We start from the raw sequence: 26,247 nt of genomic DNA, 5'->3' as shown, positions 1-26,247 counted from the left end.
TACAAAAATTAGCTGGGCATGGTGGTGAGTGCCTGTAATCCCAGTTACTTGGGAGTCTGAGGCAGGAGAATTGCTTGAACCTGGAAGGCAGAGGTTGCTGTGAGCTGAGATAGTGCCACTGCGCTCCAGCCTGGGCAGCAAGAATAAAACTCCATCTCCAAAAAAAAGTAGACTCTCAAAGGGGAGCATGGAAGCAGTGACCAGCCTGAGTAGGCATGTACACTTCTTGGCAATAGCCTCCTCCATAGCATTCTTAGAAGGTTTGGTAATGACCAGTTTTTTTTAATAAGATCCTATCTACATTATTCTGATTACTAACTACCTTTCATCTGCTAAGGTAAAATTTCACTTCAGATTGTTCCTCATAAGACCATGCAATAACTCTTACTGTTTGTTGGTGGAAAACTGTCTCATTATTTTACTGGTTAAGGGTAAACTGAAGATGATTAGATAAGTAGCTTTCTTTCTTTCTTTCTTTCTTTCTTTTTTTTAAATAGGAGCCTACCTGAAATGTGATTTGGGAGATTTGGGAAATTTGACCACACAGAACAGTAACATTTTCTTTATGTTTGTTACTAGCAAAATTATGATGGTTTTAAAAAAATGGCTGTTGATAATAAAGCATGCGTAATATAGTGAAAGTTTGAAACTATCCCAATTTCTGATTGACAGAAGAAGAACTGGCAACTCCTCCGCTAGATGGCATCATTCTTCCAGGAGTGACAAGGCAGTGCATTCTGGACCTGGCACATCAGTGGGTGAGTGCCTTTGATATGAACAACTTTTATAAGCCTGAAACAAAAAACAATTAAAATAAGCCCAGCCTAGTGTTGAAATAATATCCTGTGGTTCCAACCAATGTTATCTAATCTTTCAATTGTAATGTGAATGAAAAGTATTCTTCTAGAAGGGCTTTCTTGGCAAGACTATTTAAATAAGTATTGTTGATAGGGAGGGCAGAGAGAAACCAGCTTAGCAAGATGTGGTAGTGGAGAAGTATTCTAGTAGAGGTCTCAATCTACCAGGTATCTCCTACCAACTTTTATCTGGTTCATACTTGGTGTGCTTCCATCCAGCCAGTCCTTCACTTCTCAAGTTCATGTTGCTTCCAAGTGGCAATGATACTTCTTCCTTTTCTTTATTTATACGAGTGTAACCATGCTTGTCAGAGAAATGAAATAATCTCACTGACATATAAATGTTTACTAACATTACATTATTGGTTTGGCTGCTGCCTTTTTCTCTCAGGCCTACCCCTATCCCTCCAAAATTCATATACATGACTGTTTTAAAATCAGAACATGCAAGCAAATGTAAGGTTGTTTTCAGTAGACTATAAATTGTGTGACCCAGGCAAGCATATGAAACTACTTGGTGGAGTAGGTGCAGTGGTTCACACCTGTAATTCCAGCAGTTTGGGAGGCCAAGGCAGGAGGATTATTTGAGCCCAGGAATTCGAAACCAGCCTGGGCAACATAATGAGACCCTGATTCTAAAAAAAAAAAATCAAAAAAATTAGCTGGACATGGTGGTGCATGCCTGTAGTCCCAGCTACTTTGGGGATAGGGGGGCGGCTGAGGTGGGAGGATGGCGTAAGATCAGAAGGTCAAGGTCACAGTAAGCTATGATCACACCACTGCACTACAGCCTGAATGACAGGGTGAGAACATATCTCTAAAAATAAATTAAATGAAATTTAAAAAACAATTTGATTTTAGAAATGACATAATGTATTCAAGACAAATTACTGAATGAATTGGGTGTCTGGTAAAGATTCTTGGATGGAACTATTGACTCAAGTGTTCAAATGGTCTCCAAAGAACATGAAAAGGCTTTGAGTTTACCGTGGTCGAAGAGTACTAGTACTAAGAGGACAAATGTTTAGAAACATACGCGTTATCTAGGAGCATACTAGCATGGTTTCTTTGGAAAAGACTTTGAAAATAGATGAAATGTGCTATAAATAATTCTACAAAACCTTGAAGTAGACAAGACCCAACTGCTACATGCTGGCTGACACATTGGGCATGACATTTACAAACTGTTGGTATAATTTCAAACAGCTTGCCCTGTCCTAAATATGTTTGCAATTGGAAAGATATTTTCGAAGCTCAGTAATTTTTGTTGTATTAAAGAAAAATATCAACCAAGTACAGAAGGTTTGATGACAAGTTGCAAGTGGAAATACTTTCCCACACTAATGATTTGCTAGCATGAAAAATAAGTTATTATGGAGGAAATTTTTTCTTGACTTCATAGCTGTAATTTGTTTTCAAAGCTATTTTAAAACATGAGACATGAAATGCCAAGAGGCATGCGGGGGGTCACCACTACTTGCCAGAAAGAGGGAAATTATCCAAAGATAAGTAAGAGTGAGCAGAGTAAAAACAATTCTGCTTATTTACAAAAGAGTTTTCTTTTCTTTTTCAGGACACAGAACTCAGCTTGTTTTCAATTAAGTTGGCTGATTTTCTGCAGTTTATTTACCTTTGAACAACATAATTGCAATTGCAGACTGAGGGAAGTTGAAACTTTCAAAAAGCCATATCTCTATTGCAGACATTTTTTCCTGCCCTTCCAAATCTACTTACAGCATGATGAGTTCTTTTAAATATTCAAATATTTTGAATATTTTCAAAATACTTTGAAAATTGCCAATATATTTGATTTCCATTTTTATCTCTTGTGGGTTTATAGATTTTAAAAAATACTCTTATCTTATTTTTTAAAACCCATCTTTTTTTTGTTGCCCTTTATTAAAATAATGTGTTGACAAACTTTGAACTTGAACCACTGAGATAAAAGAATGAGAATTAAACAGATTAAAGAATGACTATTAAACAGATAGCTTAGAAGGATCAGGATTTTCACCCCCATTTCCTATTTTTGAGCAAAGAATACATTCAAACACTTTGGCAGAAGTCAATGAGGTTATACCACTAATAACATGATGAAAATCAACTGAATATGATACTGAAAGAGGGGGAAGAGAATTGTCACTGTAAAGTCAACTGTCAATAATATTAGGAAAAAAACTACATACAATACAATTGCTCAAATAAAGTCCAAATATACATTCAATGTTTAAAAATAGTGAGTATTTTAGATATTTGAACTCAGTCTGTTCTTCATTCCATAAAAGACACAGGCAAGCCATGCACGGTTACTCACAACTGTAATCTCTGCACTTTGGGATGCTGAGGTGGGAGGATTCCATGAGCCCAAACTGGGCAATACAGGGAGACCCCCACATCTACCAAATAAAATATAAAAAATAAAACCTAGTTGGGCATGGCGGCACACATCTGTGGTCCCAGCTGCTCATGAGACTGAGACAGGAGGATCACTTGGACCTGGGAGGCCGAGGCTTCAGTGAGCCAAGATTATGCCACTGCATTCCAGCCTCAGTGACAGGGCAAGACCCTGTCTCAAAAAAAAAAAAAAAGACAAAGGTAGAAAGAGTACCAAATTTAGAGCCAATCAGATCAGACCTTGGTCCAAATTGAGTTTCTGTCATTTATTTCCTTTGTGGCTTTGGAGATGCCCCTTAACCTTCTTGAACCTTTGTTTCCTCATCTGTAAAATGGGGACGATAGTGCTTACCCTTAGAATTACAGAACTTGGCATAATAACAGGTACTTGATAAATGGTAGCTATAATTATTAATATTATATAATACATTGTTCTCCTTTATGGTAAAGTAGGGTTTAAGACACTGTGTTTTGGGGTTTTGTTTTTTTGAGACAAAGTCTTGCTCTGTCACCCAGGCTGGAGTTCAGTGGCGTAATCTCAGTTCACTGCAAACTCTGCCTCCTAGGTTCAAGCGATTCTCCTGCCTCAGCCTCTGGAGTGTCTGGGATTACAGGCACCTGCCACCATGCCTGGCTAATTTTTGTATTTTTAGTAGAGATGGGGTTTCACCACATTGGCCACGCTTGTCTCAAACTCCTGACCTCAAGTAATCCACCTGCCCCAGCCTCCCAAAACATTGGGATTACAGGCATGAGCCACCATGCCCAGCCTAAGACACTGTTAACATGTGGCACGCATCAAGCAACACTTGAGATGTATCAGTTTTGTGAGACTTTATACAAGTTAACAAATAAGGCAAAAAAGCAGGCGTATGTTGAAGTATACCATGTGTCTTAGGGTGACAATCTTCTATTTTATATTATGGTAATCTCATATGTAAATCTGTGACCTTGAAGTAGGTTGCTTAACACTTCAGTGTGTTCACCAGTAAGATGGTGTGCCCCTTCCAGCTTTCCCTTGAAGGATGATTATGACCTTGTTTAAATGCAATCAGAATGTTAAGCAAAACAATAAGTATTGCAATTGTTTGGCATGCCTTTTCCTTTAAAAATATGCTTGTTATTTTTTATATTCCATGCAGGGTGAGTTTAAGGTGTCAGAGAGATATCTCACCATGGATGCCTTGACAGCTGCCCTGGAGGGGAACAGAGTGAAGGAGATGTTTGGCTCTGGTACAGCCTGTGTGGTTTGCCCAGTTTCTGACATACTGTACAAAGGCGAGGTACGACAAGTATTTCCTCCCTACTTATCATTTTCAATTACATTAATTTAAGCATGTGGATAAAACTGTATTTGGACCCAGACCTAAGATGCAAAAGTTTTATCATTCTTGTTTTTCTTTGTTTTATTTTTTTCTTTTTATTATTAGTATTATTATACTTTAAATTCTGTTATACATGTGCAGAACGTACAGGTTTGTTACATAGGTATACATGTGCCATGGTGGTTTGCTGTATTCATCACCCCGTCATCTACATTAGGTATTTCTCCTAATGCTATCCCTTCCCTATCCCTCTCCTAGTCCCCCACCCCACTATAGCCCAGCAGGCCCCAGTGTGTGATATTCCCCTTCCTGTGTCCATGTGTTCTCACTGTTGAATAACCGCTTATGAGTGAGAACATTTGGTGCTTGGTTTTCTGTTCTTGTGTCAGTTTGCTGAGAATGGTGGTTTCCAGCTAGAGATGGAGTCTTGCTGTGTTGCCCAGAATGGAGTGCAATGGCTATTCACAGGTGTGATCATAGCTCACTGCAGCCTCAAACTCCTGGGGTCAAGCAATCCTTGTGCTTTAGCCTCCTGAGTTGCTGGGACTATAGGAGTGCACCATTGCACCCTGCTAGTTTTTTGTTTTTTTTGTTTTTTTTTTTTTTTTTAAATTTAGCATTTAAAAAAATTAACTGGGACAATGTATCCAGATGAAACTGAATTAGCATATTTCTACTATGTTTCCAGTGATTTCATGTAAGCTCAAACATGGCAGGAAATGAGTTTTGTCCTTGGACAGGTGTAAGATCTGTCTTACCTAAATGTGGGGATTGGAGCTATGCCACTAGCCTTCTATTCTTCTCTCTTCCTTCCTACCAGCACACTAAGGAAGGCTGTATAGGTAGTTACAATTTCAGTTTCTGGTTACCAAAAGTACTTCCAAACTATTGGATTAGGAATGGCAAATAATTATGGAAAATGCATTTGAGTGGTCAGTTCCTCGATTTATTACTATTAATGCTGTTATTGTTAATAATGAATAGACCATTGTACAAGAATTATTCATTGGCAAACCTGGTGCATTTACTGAAATCTTACAAAAGGAATTCAAGGATTTGGTAGAAATAAATGTTTTCCTCTTAGTAAATTAGTCTGATTTGATATGTGTCATACTTTTGTTTTCTTGTCAGTTGTTGTGCTTTTCTCTTTATAACAAAGCTCCAATACTTACGATTAACATTGGCATCTAACTTTATAACTTCAAGGCATGCAAGCATTACCTTTATAATGTGAACTGGCTTAAGTTACTCATGTTACAGTGGATCCTTGAACAACACAGGGGTTAGGGGTGTCAAACCCCATGCAGTTGAAAAATCCACATATTGATTTTTTTTTTTTTTTTTTTAGACAGAGTCTTTGTCACCCATGCCGGAGTTCAGGGCCTCAACCTTGGCTCACTGCAATCTCTGCCTCCCAAGCTCAAGCAATCCTCCCACCTCAGCCTCCCAAGCAGCTGGTGTGCACCACCATGCCCAGCTAATTTTAGTACTCTTTGTAGAGAGAGGGTTTCAAGATGTTGAGTTCCAGTGATCCACCTGCCTTGGCCTCCCAAAATGCTGGGATTACAGGCATGAGCCACCACACCTGGCCAGCATATTAACTTTTGACTCTCCAAAAACTTAACTACTAGTAGCCTACTGTTGACCAGAAGCCTTATCAATAACAAAAACAGCCGATTGACACATATTTTGTATGTTGTATGTGTTATGTATGTATTCTTACAATAAAGTAAGTTAAGAAAATCGTGGGGAAGAAAAAATGTATTTACTATTCATTAAGAGGAAGTGGATCATCATAAAAGTCTTCATCATCTTTGTCCATCTTGTTGTGTAGGCTGAGGAGGAGGAGGAGGGATTGGTCTTGCTGTTTCAAGAACGGTTGAGGCAGAAGAAAGTTCATGTCTAAGTGAACTTGTGTAGTCCAAACCCATGTTGTTCAGATGTCAACCATAAATGCAAATTCTACTGGTTTTCAAATTTTACTTTGTAGTTCTTTTCCCTCAGCTAATCGGAGTTTTCCACAACTCCTCTGACTTCAATGGTGGCTGCTTCATTTGTTGAAGAACTTGCTTTTAAGGGATTGCTCTTGACATAATTCCACCTACAGATTGACGGTTTCATGGGAGAAGAATTATTCTTTTTTATATGAGTACTTATATTGATAATAATGCTACTGTTTAGTATCTTACTATGATAGCATTGAGGTAATGTGATCAATCCATTAATGAAGTGTCATTAGGCCAGATTTTTAAAAAATTATTTCATTTCTAAAAATAAGAAATTTATAAAGTTTAGCATAATTTTAATGGTCCTGGTTTAGGGAGCGTTTACGGCCAAAAATATATCTAATGATTCTGTTATACTAAAGGGCATAATGTGAAAAGTGTTTGAGAGCACAGACTATCTCCTAAAATCAAACTATCAAAACCTGCAAGCCAGCAAGGCATGAGTAGACGTGACTCAGATACAAATTAGAAGCATGAAATCTTTTTCAGCCATGCATTTAATCATGCTGTCCAGTATTATGGAGGTAGTGGCCCCTGGAAGTTTAGCTTGGGCCAGAGGTAGGTATAGAAGCCCCTTTTATGAAGGCATAGACTTGCTTTAATTTATGCTCCCAGAATGACTTGCATTAAATTTTGGCAAAATATCTTTGAGTTTCCATTCCTGCCAAAGGGTTAACATATAGAAGACAGTCATTCATCCCTACAGATTCTCAGAATCTTGGAAGAGGTGGGGTTCTTTAAGTGTAGCTGCTATTTTCGGTACCTGTAGCTTCCCCTTGGTTCTTCAAATGATCCTGAAGGTTGGTATACAAACCATTTATGCCCTCAAATTAATTGGTAGGCAATGTACAACCTATCATTGGCTAGTTTTTATTCAAATTTATGATACAAAAGTCTTTGGCAAAAGGAGCTAGCATGCAGTCAGTAGGTTTTAGTGCTATTCCTTAACTTCAGTGGAATTGCCTTAGCACAGCAGAATCACTGAGTGCCTTATCTGTTATCATCATATACATGAATACCTTCAAATTATCTTGTTTCCCTTTATCTTGTAGACAATACACATTCCAACTATGGAGAACGGTCCTAAGCTGGCAAGCCGTATCTTGAGCAAATTAACTGATATCCAGGTAAAGGTTTTCTTCTCTATTCTTTTCTTTCACCTTATTTCTGTCAGAGCTTACAACTAAATTGTGTTTCAATGAAAAAGAGTAAATATTGTAAGTTGAGATCAATAAGTTAAATTTAAGGAAGATATTCCCAACACTGTGTGTGGGCATGAGCAAAACAGAAATGGGAAGGAAGATACATGTTTTTAAAAGAGAAAGAAAATATTGTTGAGGACTACATTACTTAACATTAAAAAAATATGTAAATTTTGATAACATCTAAAAATCTCATTAAGAAGTATAGCATACTTCTGTTTTAAAAAAAGGAAGAAAAAACTTGAAAGTAGAAGAAACTGAAGGAAGAAAATTACGGTGCATATGATTCCAACACTGAGATATAATCACTCTTAATTTTTGATGTCTTTTTTTTTTTTTTTTTTTTTTTTTGAGATGGCGTTTTATTCTTGTTGCCCAGGCTGGAGTGCAATGGCACGATCTTGGCTCACTGCAGCCTCTGCCTCTCGGGTTCAAGCAATACTCCTGCCTCAGTCTCACTAGTACCTGGGATTATAAGTATGGGCCACCACGTCCTGCTAATTTTTGTATTTTTAGTAGAGACATGGTTTCACCATGTTGGCCAGGCTGGTCTCAAACTCCTGACCTCAGGTGATCCACCCGCCTCAGCCTCCCAAAGTGCTGGTATTACAGGCATGAGCCACCACACCCAGCCAATTTTTGATGTCTTAAACGTCATTATTTTGTAAGCATTTTATTTATTTATTTATTTATTTATTTATGAGACAGAGTCTTACTCTGTCACCCAGGCTGGCGTACAGTGGTGTGATCTCAGCTCACTGCAACCTCTGACTCCCGGCTTCAAGCAATTCTCCTGCCTCAGCCTCCCGAGTAGCTGGGATTACAGGCCTCTTGCCACCGTTCCTGGCTAATATTTGTATTTTCAATAGAGATGGGGTTTTGCCATATTGGCCAGGCTGGTCTCGAACTCCTGACCTCAGTGGTGATCCACCCATCTTGGCTTCCCAAAGTGCTGGGATTACAGCTGTGAGCCACCATGCCCAGCCAGTATACTTTTAGATAGTTATTTTTTCCTAACAAAATGGGATCATATTGTACTTAATTTTGTTACATGTTTTTTCACTTAAGAAATGCTTTGCTTTTTTATGGCAATGGCTTTCTCCAATGGCATTTATAAAGTTTAATTGAATTCCATTATATTGATGTACCATAATTTTTTAAAGAAATTGTATTATTGAACATTTATGTTGTTGGCAATTATTTTTCACTATTATGAACAGTACATCCTTGATTATTTCCTAACGATAAATCTCTGGGATCAAATGGTATACACATCTATTTTTTTATGCTGCTAACTTGGTTTTGCCTATTTTTTTTTTTTTTTTTTTTTTCTGAGCAACAACCTACAGTAATGTCTCAGCAGTTTAAGTAGGCGTACCAAATACCAGACAATGCTGGGCTACTCGGAAAAGAGATTGTTCTGTAATTTGCAAGCATTTCATAAGTTAGAGGATTTTGTGGAACCCAGTTACCATCCTTGTCAATTAGTAAAACTATCTAAGAGGGTCTGAGACATATTGAAAAGTAAAATAAAATTCGATCATTTGAGTGATGTCAGATAGTACTGAGTCATGAAACTAAGCAAAATTTAAAGTTGGTTAAGAATGCAACAGGCTTCAAGAGAACAATGGAAGTACTTGCGTAGTGATAAAAATGGCATTCCTGGCTGGGTGCAGTGGCTCACACCTGTCATCCCAACACTTTGGGAGGCTGAGGCAGGAGGATCGCTTGAGGCCAGGTGTTCAAGACCAGCCTAGGCAACATAGTGAGAACCTGCTTCTAAAAATATGTAAATAAATTAAAAATAAAAATTTAAAAGATAGTTAAAAAGACAGTTTTAAAAGATACTTAGCAACTTTTCTGCCAAATTTATAGTATTAAAAAGAAAGGATGATTGTGTTTTTGTTTCTGTTTTTTTTGGGGGAGGACAAAATCTTACTCTATCACCCAGGCAGGGTGCAGTGGCACAATCTCGGCTAACTGCAACACTTGCCTCCTGGGTTCAAGTGTTTCTCATGCCTCAGCCTCCCGTGTAGCTGGAATTACAGGTGTGCACCACCATGCCTGGCTAATTTTTGTATTTTCAGTAGAGTCAAGGTTTTGCCATGATGGCTAGGCTGGTCTCAAACTCCTGGCCTCCACTGATAAGCCCACCTTGGCCTCCCAAAGTGCTGAGATTACAGGCATAAGCTACTGCACCTGGCCTTGATTGTGGTTTTTGAATCAATGAGCTGCCAGCAACGGTTTTCTATGAGAATTTTCTCTAAACTAAGTAAAGAATTTCTTAATATTGGAAGAAATAAAATTTAGCCAGGGTTGTTTTCTCCCTTTGTATACAGCAACAATTGAAAGTAATTTGAAGAGTAGTTAATTAAAATTTCTGCATGGATGGCTTAGGCATTTTAATATTTTTAGGATTGAGTAAACCTGAAAATAATAAATTATTACAGTTTTGCTCAAATTAAGAACATAAGTAGAACAAAAATAAATAAATAAATAATTGGCTAGATTACATGAAAACCTTTTTCCAAAATAGGAGTTTAGAGGCCAGGGCAAATAGACAAGAAAAAGAAATAAAGGACATCCAAATTGAAAAAGAAGTTAAATTAGCCTTCTTAGCAGATGACTTTATCTTACATCTAGAAAAACCTGAAGACTCCCCAAAAAACTTGTAGAACTGATAACATGAATTCATTAAAGTTGCAGTATATAAAATCAATATACAAAAATCAGTAGAATTTATGTATGCTAACAGTGAACAATCTGAAAAAGAAATCAAGAAAGCAATCCCATTTATAATAGCTACAAAAAATATAAAATACCTAGGAATCAATCTAACCAAAGATATGAGAGCTCTATACAAGGAAAACTATGAAACTCTGATTTAAAAAAATAGACGAAAACACACAAAAATGGAAAGATATTCCATGTTCATGGATTGGATGAATTAATATTGTTAAGATGACAATACTACCCAAAGCAATTTACAGATTCAGTGCAATCTCTATTAAAATACTGATGACTTTCTTTACAGAAGTAGAAAAAAAAATTCTAAAATGTATATAGAATCACAAAAAAACCCCAAACAGCCAAAGCAGTCCTGAGCAAAAAGAACAAAGTTAGAATCATCACACTACCTTACTTCAAAATTTATTTTAAAACTATAATAACCAAAGCAGCATAGTACTGACATAAAAACACACATAGTAGACCAATGAGACAAAATAGAGAATCCAGATACCTAAGTCCACATGTTTACAACCAACTCATCTTTGAAAAAGGTACCAAAACTATAATAGGAAAGACAGTCTTTTCAATAAATGGTGTTGGGAAAATGGAATAATTATATGCAGAATAATGAAACTAGATTCCTTTCTCTCACCATACACAGAAATCAAATGAAAGTATATTAACGACTTGAATCTTAGACCTGAAACTATGAAATTACTTGAAGAAAACATTGAGGAAACGCTTCAAGACATTGATCTGAGCAAAGATCTCATTCTGTCACTCAGGATGAAGTGCAAAATTCTCTCCCACCTTGGCTTCTCATGTAGCTAGAACCACAGGTGCTTGCCACCACACCACTAATTTTTAAATTTCTTATAGAGGTGGAGTCTCACCATCTTGCCCAGGCTGGTCTCGAGCTCCTGAACTCAAGTGATCCTCCCATCTTAGCCTCCCAAAGTGCTGAGATTACTAGCATGAGCCATTGTCTCTGGCCAGCAAAGGTTTCTTATGTAAGACCTGAAAAACACAGGCTATCAAAGCAAAAATAGGCAGTTGGGATTATGTCAAGCTGAAAAGCTGCTCAGCAAAGGAAACAATCAACAAAGGAAATAGACTACCCAAAGAATGGGTGAAAATATTTGCTAACTCTATCTGACAAGGGATTGATAACCAGAATCTATAAGGAACTCAAACAACTGTATAGGAAAACTTGAATAATATGGTTTTAAAATGGTCATGAAACCTGAATAGACAATTCAGTAGGGAAAAAAATCTGATTAAAAATGGATAAAATAGCTGAATGGACATTTCCCCAAAGAAGACATAAAATGGCCAGCAGGTACATGAAAAAATGCTAACATCACTAATCATAAGAGAAATGCAAAGCAAAATTGCAATGTAAAATCCACCCGCCCTAGTTCAAATGCCTTGTATTTAAAAAAACAGGCAATAACAAATGCTGGGAAGATGTGGAGAAAAAGAACCATCATATATTGTTGGTTGACATATAAATAGTACAGCCACTAATGGAGAACAGTATGGAGGTTACTCAAAAAACCAAAAGTAGAACTAGAAATTCAATGTGATCCGGCAATTCCACCACTGGGTATATATCCAAAAGCAAAAAAATTCAATATATCAAAGAACATCTGCACTCCCATGTTTATTGCAATAGTATTACAATAGCCAAGATAGGGAATTGTGTGTGGCATACACACACGTGCGCACGTGCGCACGCACACACACAGTGGAGTACTATTTGACCATAAAAAGAATGAAATCCTGTCATTTGCAGCAACATACATGGAACTGGAGGCCATTTTGTTAAGTGAAATAAGCCAGGGACCGAAAGGCAAATATCATATATTCTCATGCAGGTGCTAAAAAAGTGGATCCCATGAATACAGAGAGTAGGTTAGAGGTTACCAGAGGCTGAGAAGGGGAGTGGGAAGGAGAGGATGAAGGAAAAGAACAAGAATATGAATGTATTTATTACCATTAAACTGAACACTTAAAAATGGTAAAGATAGTAAATTATATGTGTGTATTTTATCTTAATTAAAATTTTAAAAATTAGGAGTTTAGAAATGTTTAAGAGAAGTGTGCCCATAGTGATAAGAAAGAAAGACCATTTTAGAAAATTTTCTTGAACAAATTTTATAGTATTTTCTTAAACAAATTGTACATTCTAGAGCAGTTAATATACCAAGTACGATTTCAAGGTTACCTCTTGGAGATTGTATAAAATAAAAAAATGCAGGTGGGTATAATGGCTTATTCCTGTAACACCAAAACTATGGGGGGCTGATGCAGGAGCATCACTTGAGGCTCATACTTCAAGACCAGTTTGGGCAACACAGTAACACCCAGTCTCCACAAAACAATGAAAAAAATTATTAAGTGTGGTGGTACGTACACGTAGTTCCAGCTACTCCGGAGGCTGAGGCAGGAGGATCACTTGAGGCCAGAAGTGTGAGGCTGCAGTGAGCTACGATTGTACCATAGCACTCCACTCCCGGAAGAAAGGAAGGAAGGAAGGAAGGGAGGGAGGGAAAGAGGAGGAAGAGAGTGAGGGTGGGAGGTGCCACTCACTTTTTAGAACAAGCAGATCTCCTGAGAACTCACTTGCTATCATGAGAACAGCAAGGGGAAGGTTTACTCCCATGATCCAGTTACCTCCCACCAGGACCCTTCCTCCAATATGGGGGATTATAATTCCACATGAGATTTGGGTGTAGACACAAATTTAAACCATATCAGAATGTTAGTGACTAAAGAAAATGTTCTTGATTAACTCTTTAATGTATGTGTTGAGTGCAAGCCATATGCAGAGTTTGTTCTAGGTGCTGGTGGTTTAGTCAAGGAAAGGGGGCAAAAAAATGAAGACGGTGGCCAGGCATGGTGGCTTACGCCTGTAACCCCAACACTTTGGGAGACTGAGACGTGAAAATTGCTTGAGCCCAGGAGTTCGAGATCACCCTGGCAATATGGTGAATTCCTGTCTCTACAAAAAAATGCAACAAAAACCCTGAAAAATTAGTTGGGCATTGTGTCACTCATCTGCATTCCCAGTTACAGGCTGAGGTGGGAGGATACCTTGAGCCTAGGGAGGCTAAGGCTGCAGTCAGCCATGATGGCCCCACTGCATTCCAGCCTGGGCAACAGAGTGAGACCCCATCTGAAAAAATGGATGAAGCACATTGATATAAAAGGATAATATGAGACTATGTAAAACAGTTTAAAAGTAAATGATATATTTTCCACAGAGTATGGGAGAGGGAAAAAAACTTTTCTCTCTAACTTTATATTCTCGGTTAGTGCTTATGGCCAATAAGAAATAAATAATTTCTTTTTTTCACCCTTGGAAGTCAAGTATAATGGTAGTTAACACAAAAAGCTAAATTATATATTCAGAACCTCATACTGAACAAAGAAACAAAGGCATGCAATCCCAGGACAGGTGGAAACAGTGGTTCTGAACTAAAAACAAACCAAATGTGCTACAAATTGTTAAGTAACAAAGGACCATCCCTTCAAAATCGAAGAACACGTCTCAGTTATTTTATGCCTGTGTCCATGGAACCTAAGGTCTCAAAATTACTCTCTTACAAGGTGGCAAATTGAGACTGTCAGCCAAGCTACTAGCTTGTCTGTTTCTCTAAGAAAAATAAATTTCAGTAATTATTAAGGAAAAAGCATAGAATTACATCATGTTTTATGTCTAATTTCTTTTGGCATTGCATGGAAGCATAGATGTTTTCTACAAAGTGCCCTGATAAATTGAAAAAGAGGCCAACAACAGCCACCAAAAAAGCCTTCAAGAACCTTGCCAGTTTGGCCCAGGGGAAAAATTCCCTCATAACCACAGATTTGACTTTTCAACTTCTGTTCTTCTGTATATGAGTAATAATCTCTGAGGTTAAGTATTCATCCCATTTAGCTACTTGTCCACATAACTCCCTGGATCTTAGATTGCTCTATAAATACCTCCTAAGAGATGAATTTTTCAAATAAGTTTCTTTTTTTCCTTTTTTTTAAAGCAACAAAGAAAAACACGTCTGCGTTTATATTTAACCAAACTTGAACTTGGAGAACACGTTCCACGTTGTCAGCATGTTTCTTTTCTCTGCCGTTAAACTCCTTACTGTTCCAGTTACTCACCATCATACTCACCTTTGCTTCAGCCATGTGGGGTCCTGTGTTCTGCACATGTGCTCTGCTCTCCGATGCCTCCAGGTTTTGCTGTGCCTCTAGAAATTTCTCACCTGGATAAGGCCTTGGCTACCCTTTATGACTCATTCCTTTAGGAACCTTTTAAATCTCTCTTGAAGAATATTCCCTTCCCTCAGTCCAAATACACGTTCATTCACTTGAATGCTGCTTCTTCCTCCAGTTTCACGGTGCCGTGGATGATCCCTTAAGGTCTTTAAATTACATTATAATGAGTCATGCACTTGTCTCTGTTCTAGGGTTGTTTGGATTGTTCACTCTCTCTCCAGTGTTCAGCACAGAGCCTACAGGAAAATGCATATGCAATAATGTTTCTTGAAGAAATGAAAGGGCAAGTGAACCACCAAACAAATGCTAAAGAGCAAAAAATGTATTGCTCTTGTATATTAACACATTCTGAGAACAGATAAGGAAGTTCTTGAATAATGCCAAATTATTTCTTAAAGAACCTGATTTAGATTTTTTTTCAAAATGAGATACATGTTGGCACTGCTGTTCTAATCAAATAAAAGGTAGAGTCTGGGTTTAAAGTATCGGGGGGAGCACGTGTGAATAACCAGCATTGCTACTGTTGAGGCTCCGTAAAGTGGGAAGCAGTGATTGCAAAGATCCAGAGATGGACATCTGAAGCATAGTTTGAACGGGAGAGGAGCAGTTTGAACAGGAGAGGAGCAGGATCTGTATTGATTGCAGGTCACCAGATAGAATTATAAAATCTTTGTTCTCACTAGTGGCTGCAGTTTTGTAGGCACAAATGACTATTAGTGGTTATTGTATTTGTCTTGTTTTCAATGGAGCAGCTCCATGACTTAGTTACATAAGAAGTTAAAAGCCCCACCCCTTTCCCTGCCGATGTCCTAAGCTGTCCTCTTTGTGTGCATACAAACTTCGTCTCTAGATTGCCCTGGTGTGACTTAGTTCCTGGACCACCTTCCCAGCCCCTTTTGTTTCTAGCACATCCTCTTTCATGTGTTACAGGATTACAAAGCCTTTCAATAGGGCTTAGAACAAGAATGACAAATTGCTACCTGGTAGGCAGTACTGACTATATTTTTATTGGTGTTGCATAGAGTGACTGCATGACATGCAGGGTGTGCTTTGTTTCTCCAGGAACTTTCTGTTGAATGTAAAAGGCATTTAGCAAAGGCCATATGAAATTATCTGCCTTATGTACCTCAAATGTGAAGTAATGAACTTGTCATTAGTCATGTTTTAGTTTAGTGTTCTAGCTGGAACTTACAAAAGATTAAAATTCTGCACATTTCATTGAGTCTTCCACATGGACTCCAAATACCATCCCACAGGCTCGACCTGACTTGCCATGTTGCTTTGACACCATCTCTGATTCCAGTGAACAAAACTAAGTAAGTGTGACTTACAGCCGGCCTACCAGACATTGAAGGTGTGAGCTTGCCCTGTTGTTTTGTAATGACAGTGACAAGAGTATAATGACATCCTAGTCCGTGAAGACATGCTTTCTCTTTTCCCTCCCTCTCTGTACACTTACTCTTAAGGAAATAATATAATTTCTATTTCTGCTTAAATCTGCCATCTCTACTTAAAATTATTTCCCCTTGAAAAATTAAATTGCATTATCCATCAGCCAAATGAAAAATTTGATTACTAAATGTCTAGTTCTAGGCATTATGAATTACCTATAATATCACATTTCTTGGGCACTTCTCAGAAAGTTGTGATTTTACATAAAAGCATAAATTACAGAATGAGAGGAGTAAAACTTAGTGCATATTATGTGGGTTTGTAGAGTGATATGTTGCCTACGACTGTCATTGTAATCAAAATTGATTTTTGATCATTTATAAAACTAAAACAACTAATTGAAAGCAAATTTACTTTAACTGATGAAATGCAAGGTGAAGTGACAGTAGTCATGAATCACAGTTCTGTAGATCTGCTAAAATGTCAATACACTGACACTCAATTGTTATTAATGGCAAAAGTCTTTAATATATTAATGGGAATCCAAAGAAGGGAAATAAATACATATTTTGCCCTTACCTTAAGTCATGTTGACACTGTACATAAATCAGGTAGAATTTGAAGATGTTTCATCCAGCATTCATCATGAAGCAACAGAGTCAATAGTGGGTGGTGACAGTCTGTAGGCAATGCTTTCTGGTGTGGATTATGCAAGAAACTTACAGTCATTTGGCTTCCTTTCTTCTCCTTTTTATGTAAACTACAAGGTGGTAGGTAGACCTATTCTTGGCTGCCAGTATTTTTACCACTTGGATAGATTCTGCTCTCTGAGATCTTTAAGAGAAACACAGCACATGTACAGTGTGATACAGGATAAATAAAATCAGACAGAAGCAGAGGACTGGGCTTGTCAAAATTAAGGGTGACCTAGAGCCTTAGTGTCCTTATATGCCGAGAAGCTAGGATTAAAATTCATTGCTCTTTACACTTGCTTTTTATGCAGCAGAACTTTCTTCAAAAGAGATTATTCTGGAATCCCAATATACAAAATGGATAAAAGTAGGAATGTTCTGAAGTAAAGAAGTAACACCCAGAGCCCCACTTTTTTGAGTCATCACCTACATTTTAGATGGTCATTAATGTTTCTAGTTCAGAAATTCTGATGTTTTATATTAATTTAAAGTTATGTTAGGACTAGAAGAGCCATTTCATGTGAAAATAGACTTAGTCTGAGTGATTTGGGCAAGCTCACAGTGACAGATTTAGTGGCCTGATACACTGGGTTGGAAAGATCTGTTCCAAGTCAGTCTCCGTACACATGGCTCTCTGAACACGTGGAGATCAGTCTTGGTGGTGGTCAAGAACATGGAATCTGCTGTGAGAGAGACTTTAGTTAGGGTCTGGCCCTTCCATTTGTTAACTGCAAACTTGAGCAAGTTACTCAATCTCCTTAATATTCAGTTTTCTCATCCATAAAATGGACTGATAATGGTACCTTCTGTGTAGAGTTTCTATGAGTATTAAATGAGGTAATAAGCCTGTAAAACTCTTGGCATGATGACACTGGCATACAGTAACTGGTCAGAGAGTGAAAGCTTATTATAAACACAGCCATTTTTGTTGAATGACTGACCTACTGAATGAATTAATATAGAACTAGCTTTCTATTTGTGATGTATGAAATATCTGTTTCATTTAATTTCATTTTAAATATTAAAATTCAGGCTTACTTTTAAAGCAAAGTATTTGCGATGCAAAGAGTCAAATTCTGACTGTGATACAGTGACATAACTTTTGAAGGAATAAGAAAGATGCTAACATAGCATGAACAACTGATTTAGAGAATGGTCTTTGTTAAGATCCATGGGACTTGTCAATTTCATTTTTTTTGTTTATGAGCATAAAACGCTCTAGTGTACATCAGAATCACTTGATGCTTGCTGAATCGCCGGTTGCTGGGACCCATCCCGTTTCTGATTCAGTCTGAGATGAGGTCGGAGAATTTGCATTTTTAACTTGTTGCCAGGTGATGCTGATGCTAGTGGTCTGGGAATACACTTTGAGCATGACTTTCTCCACAGTAAAAGTCACAGCTGTAAAACAATTTAACTTGATGAGAAATGATAATGAGAAGGCATGTACCTAATAGATAAAGGACCTATACCAGCTATGAATTTGAGTTCAGCAATAATTATAAGATTTGTGATTCTTTTCCGGTATTTGGTTGTTTAAAAATCTCACTACGTATGCTTTTTTCTTATTTTTTTTTACATGGTGTCCTCTTTTCCTCTCTTTCTCTCTAATCCGGTTTTTAATATGAAAATGCTTTCTTTTGTTGTTAAAAGCAGAAGTGAACCTTCTGTGTAACCTTGGTGGTATTCAGTTTGTTTGTAAGCTATTTCTGTTAGTTTTTGTACTGAAACATGTTTTCTTGCTTTTGTTGCAGTATGGACGAGAAGAGAGCAACTGGACAATTGTACTATCTTGAACTGAAAATAGAAGATACCAACTGTATGCTATTGGGACAGATTGTTGCATTTGAATTGTGATAGATTTCTTTGGCTACTTGTTAGTAGTTGTCATAATGTAGTTTGTAGTATCAGTGTGTTACAAGAGTGATTTGTTTCTTTATGCCAGAGAACATGAATTGCAATCATCAAATGGTGTTTTGTAAGTTAGTAGTAGTAGCTTACCTTACCTTAACCCTACCTAGAAAAATATTAATGTAAGCCATATAACTTGGGGTTTTCCTCAGTGATTTTAGTGCCTCCCTTTGTACTTCACTGAGATACTAAAATGGTTTTCTCTTTAATATAAGTTATATTCTGCTCCTCAACCAAATGCAGTTTTTTGTGTGTTTGAAAGCTAATTTGAGTAAATTTCATAGGTTACATTTCCTGCCGCCTATCTTTATCTTCACAAAGCATTTTCCTTTTTTAAAATCAAGGCTTTTAAAACTGCATTTCCTCCTATCACAGTTTTCTGCACACCCTCCAAGTCCATCTTAAGGTAAATATCTCTCTTCTTCCTGATGTCACAATCTGAGCATACCCTGTGCATTAGGAAGACCTGAGTGCATTTCCCACCATTGTCCTTTTCATATGATATTGTAGCTGGCTGGCTGTCAGACGACTACAAGACTGAGGGTCTTGTGCCTTATAGATCTTTGTATCCCCAATGGCTGACACATAGTAGGTACTGAGTAAATGGTTTACATAATGAATGAATGGACATTTTGCTTCTATAGAAGTGTACCTTCTTTGTTTCTATATTATGAAACCTCTTTGTTAGAATTTGTGATTGATTCTGACATTGTATAGATTTACCTTATATGGTCTTTATTTTCCATGAGCTACTATGTCATTAGAGATACTCCAAAGCATAGTTTGGGGAATCATTTCATACTGACTGTGTTGGAATTGTCTTGAAATTGAAGATATATATCTAGAGCAGGGGATCCCCAACCCCCAGGCCACAGGCCACAGAGCAGGAGGAGGTGAGGGGTGGGCCATCGAGAAGCTTCATCAGTGTTAACAGCTACTTCCCATGACTCACATTACCACCCGAGCTCCACCTCTTGTCAGGTCAGTGGCAGCATTAGATTCTCACAGGAGCGTAACCTATTGTGAACTGTGCATACAAGGGATCTAGGCTATGTGCTTCTTATGAGAATCTAATGCCTGATGATCTGAGGGGGAACAGTTTCATCCTGAAACCTCTTCCACCCCACAGTCCGTGGAAAAATTATCTTCAACAAAACTGGTCCCTGGTGCCAAAAAGGTTGGGGACCACTGCTCTCGAGAGAGGTCATGATATCATCCCAATCAAATGGAAATGACAAATGTTTATGTTAAATGTTAGTTGCAGAAATAAATCTTTTTTGGGGGGGGTTGAAAACAAAGAGGTATACTCTGATTTTTATACTCTGCTTTTGCAGGTGCTCTTTTCTTTAAATGGAGATTTGATGAGCAAGTGGTTAGGATACAGGGAGAGCTATTATAAGTGGTATTTTCCTTGTCTAGGAGCTGTGAGTTAAAATTACATCCTTTCTTGTTTATCTAGGGGAAAGTCAAATCTTGACAGAAAACATTTTTCCTTGGAAAGTCAACTCTCAGACATTGTATTTTGGTTTTCCTCAGTCCTCATAACTTTCTTCTTGCTGAACATATTTTATTCTCTTTTCAGAAAAGGAAAAAGAAACATTCTAAAAGTTTGATGCATTGGAAAAATTTCCTTGAGGCATTTAGTAATGCATAGCAAATGGGCTTTGATTCTTTTCCAAAACTTTTAGCCATAGGGTCTTTTACAGACAGGAATAGTAAAATGAAAATTGAGAAATATAAGATGAAAAGGAATGGTAAAAATCTCTTTGAGGGGGCTTTTAATTGGTGATCTGAAGTCTTGGGAGAGGCTGTTCTTTTCAGGCCTGAGGTGCCCTTGACTGTCCCCTACACGCCGTATATCCTAAGCAGCATTCTAAGGGCGTGCTTTTGCCTTGGTGAACTCCCTTGACCTCATTCTTAATATAGTAGTCTGGGAAAGACTTGCAGGTAATTTCAGCTGTCAAGTGGTACATAGTAACTAGATTCTGATTCCTATGAGAAATGAGAATTATTTATTTGCCATGAATACATTTTATACTTTGCATCTCCAGATTTTTTATGGCAGGACATGCCCATTGTGAAGCTAGAGAGCATTACGTTTGTATCATTTCTTTCATAAAACCTTAAAAGCATTTTTAAGCCGTTTCCTTCAGACCCAGTGAAAACTACAGATAGATGTTTTTAAAAACTGGAGGTCTCCTGATACGGAGAACACAATCCACCATTGTCATTCAAGTAATAAGACAGGAAATTGACCTTGACGCTGTCTTGTTAAATAGATTTAACAGGAACATCTGCACATCTTTTTTCCTTGTGCACTATTTGTTTAATTGCAGTGGATTAATACAGCAAGAGTGCCACATTATAACTAGGCAATTATCCATTCTTCAAGACTTAGTTATTGTCACACTAATTGATCATTTAAGGCATAAGATAGTCTAGCATTAGGAACATGTGAAGCTAATCTGCTCAAAAAGATCAACAAATTAATATTGTTGCTATTTGCATAATTGGCTGCAATTATTTAATGTTTAATTGGGTTGATCAAATGAGATTCAGCAATTCACATGTGCATTAATGTAAACAGAACTGGTGGCACTTAAAATGATAATGATTAACTTATTTTGCATGTTCTCTTCCTTTCACTTTTTTTTCATTTTCAGACTGAGCTTGTCAGCTTTTTCGAAAACCCTTCAGTAGAAACCAGGATTTAAAATGAAGTATCAAGACAAAGGCAAAACCTGAGCAGTTCCTAAAAAGATTTGCTGTTAGAAATTTTCTTTGTGGCAGTCATTTATTAAGGATTCAACTCATGATACACCAAAAGAAGAGTTGACTTCAGAGACATGTTCCATGCTATCTAGTACAGGAACGAATAAATTTATAACACCTGCTTTAGCCTTTATTTTCAAAAGTGCAAAGGAAAAGAGAAAGAGAAATAAGTGACTGAGAAGTCTTGTTAGGGAATCATGTTTTTTTCCTACCTAGTAAACATCCTTTATTCTTTTCTTAAAAGATTGCTATAAGAAAAAAAAGACCAGAGGCAGAAGCAGGCAGCAGCAAGAAGCAGAGCATAACATCAGCTAGATGGTGGCATGCAATGTCACCTCTCTTGAAGACAGGAAACCTATGTTATATGCCCTGGGTTAAAATTCTTCACCATATTAGTTTTCCCGCTTCAGAAAATTGTACCTAAGCAAGTGGTCTTGCTTGCCTCAAATCCAAGCACTCTTGAACATTTGAAGGCAATTAATGAGTGTATCATAGTCAAAAGAATTGTAGGAGATTTTATTAAAGCTGCAGTTTCAGTTCTGCTTTTGGGGAATTGTGCTGTGAAAGCAGCTGCCTAAATAAGCTCATTTATTTTCTCCAGCCCCACTCAGTGCTCAGTCACTATATTCTGTTTCCTCTTTTTTCAAGTTGCATGTTTGGTTTCCCCTTATGATTGGGAAAGATGAATTTTCAGCAGAAAACAGCATTTGTTCACTTTCAAAGAGTGATAGTTTCTAAAACATTTAGAGCGATAAGTATTCATCAGAGGTACCAAGTGAGGCGGAAGACTTAGGGGTTAGAAACCCCTTATTTCATGTCTTAATTCTAGAATGATCAAAGTATTTTTCTTGTAATGTGGATTTCTTCTTATGCGACTATGCAAAAACTTCAGTTATAATGCTAGCAGGTAATTTTAGTGGATGTTTTATAACAACTGTCACTTTGTTTTGCCACACATAGAGTCTGTTCAGCTGTCTGTTTTCCAGATACCTCCTCACGAAAGTAGGCAAAGGGTACCAGCTTTTCAATAAGCATTGTCTGTTACTTGACAAAGATCATGTAGACTCTATTAATAGTTAATTTGATAAATGTTGGCTCAACCAACAATAGAGATTAGGAAGTTAGTTTTAAGAAATAAATGGCATATAGACATTATCCTCATGGAGTTTATGTTCTGCTACTTGAACTGATTGTAGCTATAAAAGCAATAGATAGCTGAATAGCTTGTAAGAGAAGAATGCCAGAGCACATCTCTTATCAAGAAATCAATGAATAGTTTATCTCATTTTACTTTTAAGGCAACTTTATCCTTCTTTAATTCCTTCCTTTCCTCTAGTACAAAACTACTTAACAAGGACGGTGTTTAGATTAGTGCTCACCCCACTCCTGATACGGTGTGAATTACCTCCTCTTTCTTTACTGTTTACTACCACCCTAGTACATGTGTTGACTGCATTTTTCTGAAACAACGTTGAGTTATGTTTGTCCATCTAATAAATTAACACCACAGATTACAGCATTCTTGATGATTTTCTTAAACTCAAAGCCAGATTATATGGAAATAAAGAAAATGATCCTGGAGTGAATTTTTCTAGAAAATATCTATTATGAACCATGCTGTTTAAAGTATTAGCTTGAAGGTGATGGATCTGGCTACTTAGAAAATAACTTTAATGTAACCATGATTTTGCACAGTATGAGGTTTTAAATGTATTGAAAGAGATAAATTTTTATTATTAACAAAAAGCCCTTTTAAATATTCAAAGGTGGAAGAAAGTGATATTTTTCCTCTTCAGCATGCATACCATGACAAAAAGACTTCTCAGATGTTTAATTTGGAGAGGTTGATAATGAAACATATCACAGAGTATAGTCGTTATAGTAGTGTTTGTGCATAAAGAATTCCCTGAGGTCAGACATATATAAACATATTTGCTTTAGTAAATGATAAAGGCATGAAATCGGTCTTAAAAATTGAAAGGGGAGGGATGGGGGAGAAAAAGAAGAACAAAAATTGAGGTGCTCTTTAAAATCTGCTGGATACAAGTATTGAAGTTTTAAGTTATCTTATTCTGTCTTAAAGTGTACTTTTCATTCTACAGTAGACTCATTTAGCAAGGCCTATAACTTTAGTTGCGTAATGTTCAGTTTATGTAATCTACTGTTGGGATGGTAAGAATTGATGTAGCCTGTGGTATTGAATGAATTAAAATATAGTTTCACTGGCTTTTCTCTACATATCCACCATCAGAATGGCTAGGTTTGCTGTTGCTCACTCTCGTATTATGGAGAAAAGTTTAATGAAAGATTATATCAGAGGAAGAGCAAGTGGAGGTGAGAAGAAAGGAATCATAGAGAGGGAAAAAAAACAAAACATATTTCTGTGTTATTCACAGGAGATTTTCCTTATTCTTTCAAGCACTGAGATCGTCAACTTTCAATATAGTTGCTAAATACAAATAATGCTGCTAGGTAGTGACCAAATACAGTGAACACTTTATCAGATATTAGAATTAGGCCACACTATTGAGGTTATAGTCTGACGGTTGTGCTACATAGAAACCACTTTAGATTACTATCAATTTGGACTAGACTTTATTTTATAACTGCAGTCAGTAATATCTATTGTGCCATTTCTTCAACCATTTTATTCTAAGATCCATGAAGCGTCTTGAGACCAAATAAAAGAATAAGTGACAAGGAGCAGACTGTGACTTTTTTTTTCTTAGCGATACTGTTTGCCGCTATCCCCCTATCCTGATAGGTGGAAGGTATACTGAATTGAAAATTGGTTGAATATTGGTTTTTAACTAAAATGTGCAACAATACATTGCAATTTCCTTCAACTCATTTCCTGTGATCATTAAAGTCATTCTCAGGGTTGAGAAAGGAATGTAAATATCTGTCTCAATTTGTACTTCACTGATAAGTTTTTGAAGAGTACAGATTTGAGTCATGTCTTAAAAATAAGCTCACAAATCTGGGTGCATTGCTAAGTTCTGCAGATGTTTCCTGGGGTGACTTGATAACAATGAATGATTCCACAATATACCTAGCTACCTAATACATGGAGCTGGAGCGCAACCCACTGTTTTTAAGAATCTGCGCTTACTTGTGGCCGAGGAAAAATAAGTAGTTTGAATTTTGAAATTAGAGCTTGTAGATAGAAACAGAATATCAACTTAATTATGAAATTGTTAGAACCTGTTCTCTTGTATCTGAAACTGATTGCAATTACTATTGTAATGATAAACCCCAGCCATTGCAAGTCTGAAATATCTTAGCTGTGTGGTGATTCTTGAAATTCTTTTTAAGAACAATTGAATAGAAAGAAATAAACACTTTCTAAATGAGGCTTGGCTTTTACGAACGACCATTTACAGGCTATGTTAAAAGAATTTTAGTCGCTTAAAATGTAATAATGGAAATGTGGAAAATATTGTAGGTATAGGGAACTACCTCATTCTCTGAAGGTTTTGTGGAAGCACAATTAAACATTCTAAAATGGCTTTGTTACACCAGAGCCATCTGGTATGAAAATCTCTATATTTGTATGTTGAAAGGGCATGGGATAATTGTATTTTGCTGGCAATAGATACATTCTTTATTATTTGCAGGTTCCTCATCAAATCTGTAATTATGCACAGTTTCTGTTATCAATAAAACAAAAGAAAGCTGTTTGTGTGGTTTCATGAAATCAGCATTGTTGAATGCATGAAGTAATAATGCTTAATTAACATTTTTATGATGTCCCAAGGTTTCTGGTCAGGGGAAATGTAGGATACTATTTTTACACCAAAATGACATAGAAAGAATTGAGCACACCAGAAGGACCAGAAACCACACCACTGAATAGAGTTTAGATATACTTCCTTTTCAAACATTTGGACAAGAAATACAATGGACATTTAAACGTTGTTCTTTCCCCTGGTTATGGATTTATCTTTAGTAAAATTTAGCTTTGCTGTTGCACAGAATGGACAGAATAGATGACCTCTTCCCATTCATTGTCATAATGGATCTACCTCACTGATAAATACCATAAATCTATATGTGGTTAACTAGCCTCAGAATAAAATAAAATTTATGAAGTGAAAGGGCTAGAGATCTTCAATGATGTGTACTTTTTAAGCAAACCAGGCCTTGTAGAAATTGTCCTCAAAAGCACCAAAGGGGAATAAAGCTAAGTGTAGAATTATCCGAGGGGCACATATTTTGTTATCTTTTTTTTTTTTTTTTAAGTAATTTGGCCAAATGATTTGAAGTACAGCAAAACCTAAAGTTTTGCAGAGTTCCTGTAAACTGAACTTAAAAATGTCAGAGTGCTCAGTGACCCTCTTCTCCAGCCCATCAACCTGTGAAAATACTGGCCTTTATTCAGCTCTCAAGAAGTTACGTGCAGTTTGGAAAGTCTATGCAAGGGTTATTAGTCAAGTTCTCTCACAGTGTTAACACTCAACTCCCACAAGCGTGAGAAGGAGAGACCTGTCATTCCTGAGGGTGATGACATACATTAACTGGAGCTTATGCAATTTATCAGATAAGACAGCAGTCGCCTTCAGGGTAGAAAGTGTCTTTTCTACATCGATTTAGTACAAAGCCAAAAGAAAAAAGGGAAAAATCTCAAATTTTATAATTATTTTTCTGCTTAGCTGATTCAGTGTGATTTAAGTATTTTTTAAAATCAT

General features: G+C 37.0%; 1 protein-coding gene and 1 long non-coding RNA gene across 7 annotated transcripts in view; one reads left to right on the top strand and one right to left on the bottom strand.

The window, feature by feature from the left end:
• Positions 1–25,239, top strand: part of BCAT1 (branched chain amino acid transaminase 1) — a 113,799-nt gene extending 88,560 nt beyond the window's left edge. For 5 of the 6 annotated variants that reach the window (XM_010337313.3, XM_003926578.4, XM_074402924.1 and 2 more), the window contains exons 8-11: positions 673–758; positions 4,394–4,534; positions 7,635–7,709; positions 18,631–25,239. In XM_010337313.3, the coding sequence (XP_010335615.1) occupies positions 673–758; positions 4,394–4,534; positions 7,635–7,709; positions 18,631–18,672 (344 nt within the window). In that variant the 3' untranslated portion in view covers positions 18,673–25,239. Of the gene's footprint in view, positions 1–672; positions 759–4,393; positions 4,535–7,634; positions 7,710–16,015; positions 16,775–18,630 lie in introns of those variants that run through there. The other variant, XM_074402923.1, reaches the window with a different exon arrangement.
• Positions 4,756–16,848, bottom strand: LOC141585152 (uncharacterized). The gene is made up of 3 exons (XR_012518494.1): positions 16,764–16,848; positions 14,688–15,028; positions 4,756–6,677 (listed from the first exon to the last, which is right to left on the bottom strand). It is a non-coding gene; the product is annotated as an uncharacterized LOC141585152 (long non-coding RNA).
• Positions 25,240–26,247: the final 1,008 nt, after the last annotated feature.

This window comes from Saimiri boliviensis, chromosome 7 (genome assembly GCF_048565385.1).
Source record: "Saimiri boliviensis isolate mSaiBol1 chromosome 7, mSaiBol1.pri, whole genome shotgun sequence".
Taxonomy (NCBI): Eukaryota; Metazoa; Chordata; class Mammalia; order Primates; family Cebidae; genus Saimiri; species Saimiri boliviensis.
This window is presented reverse-complemented; position numbering and strand designations above follow the sequence as displayed.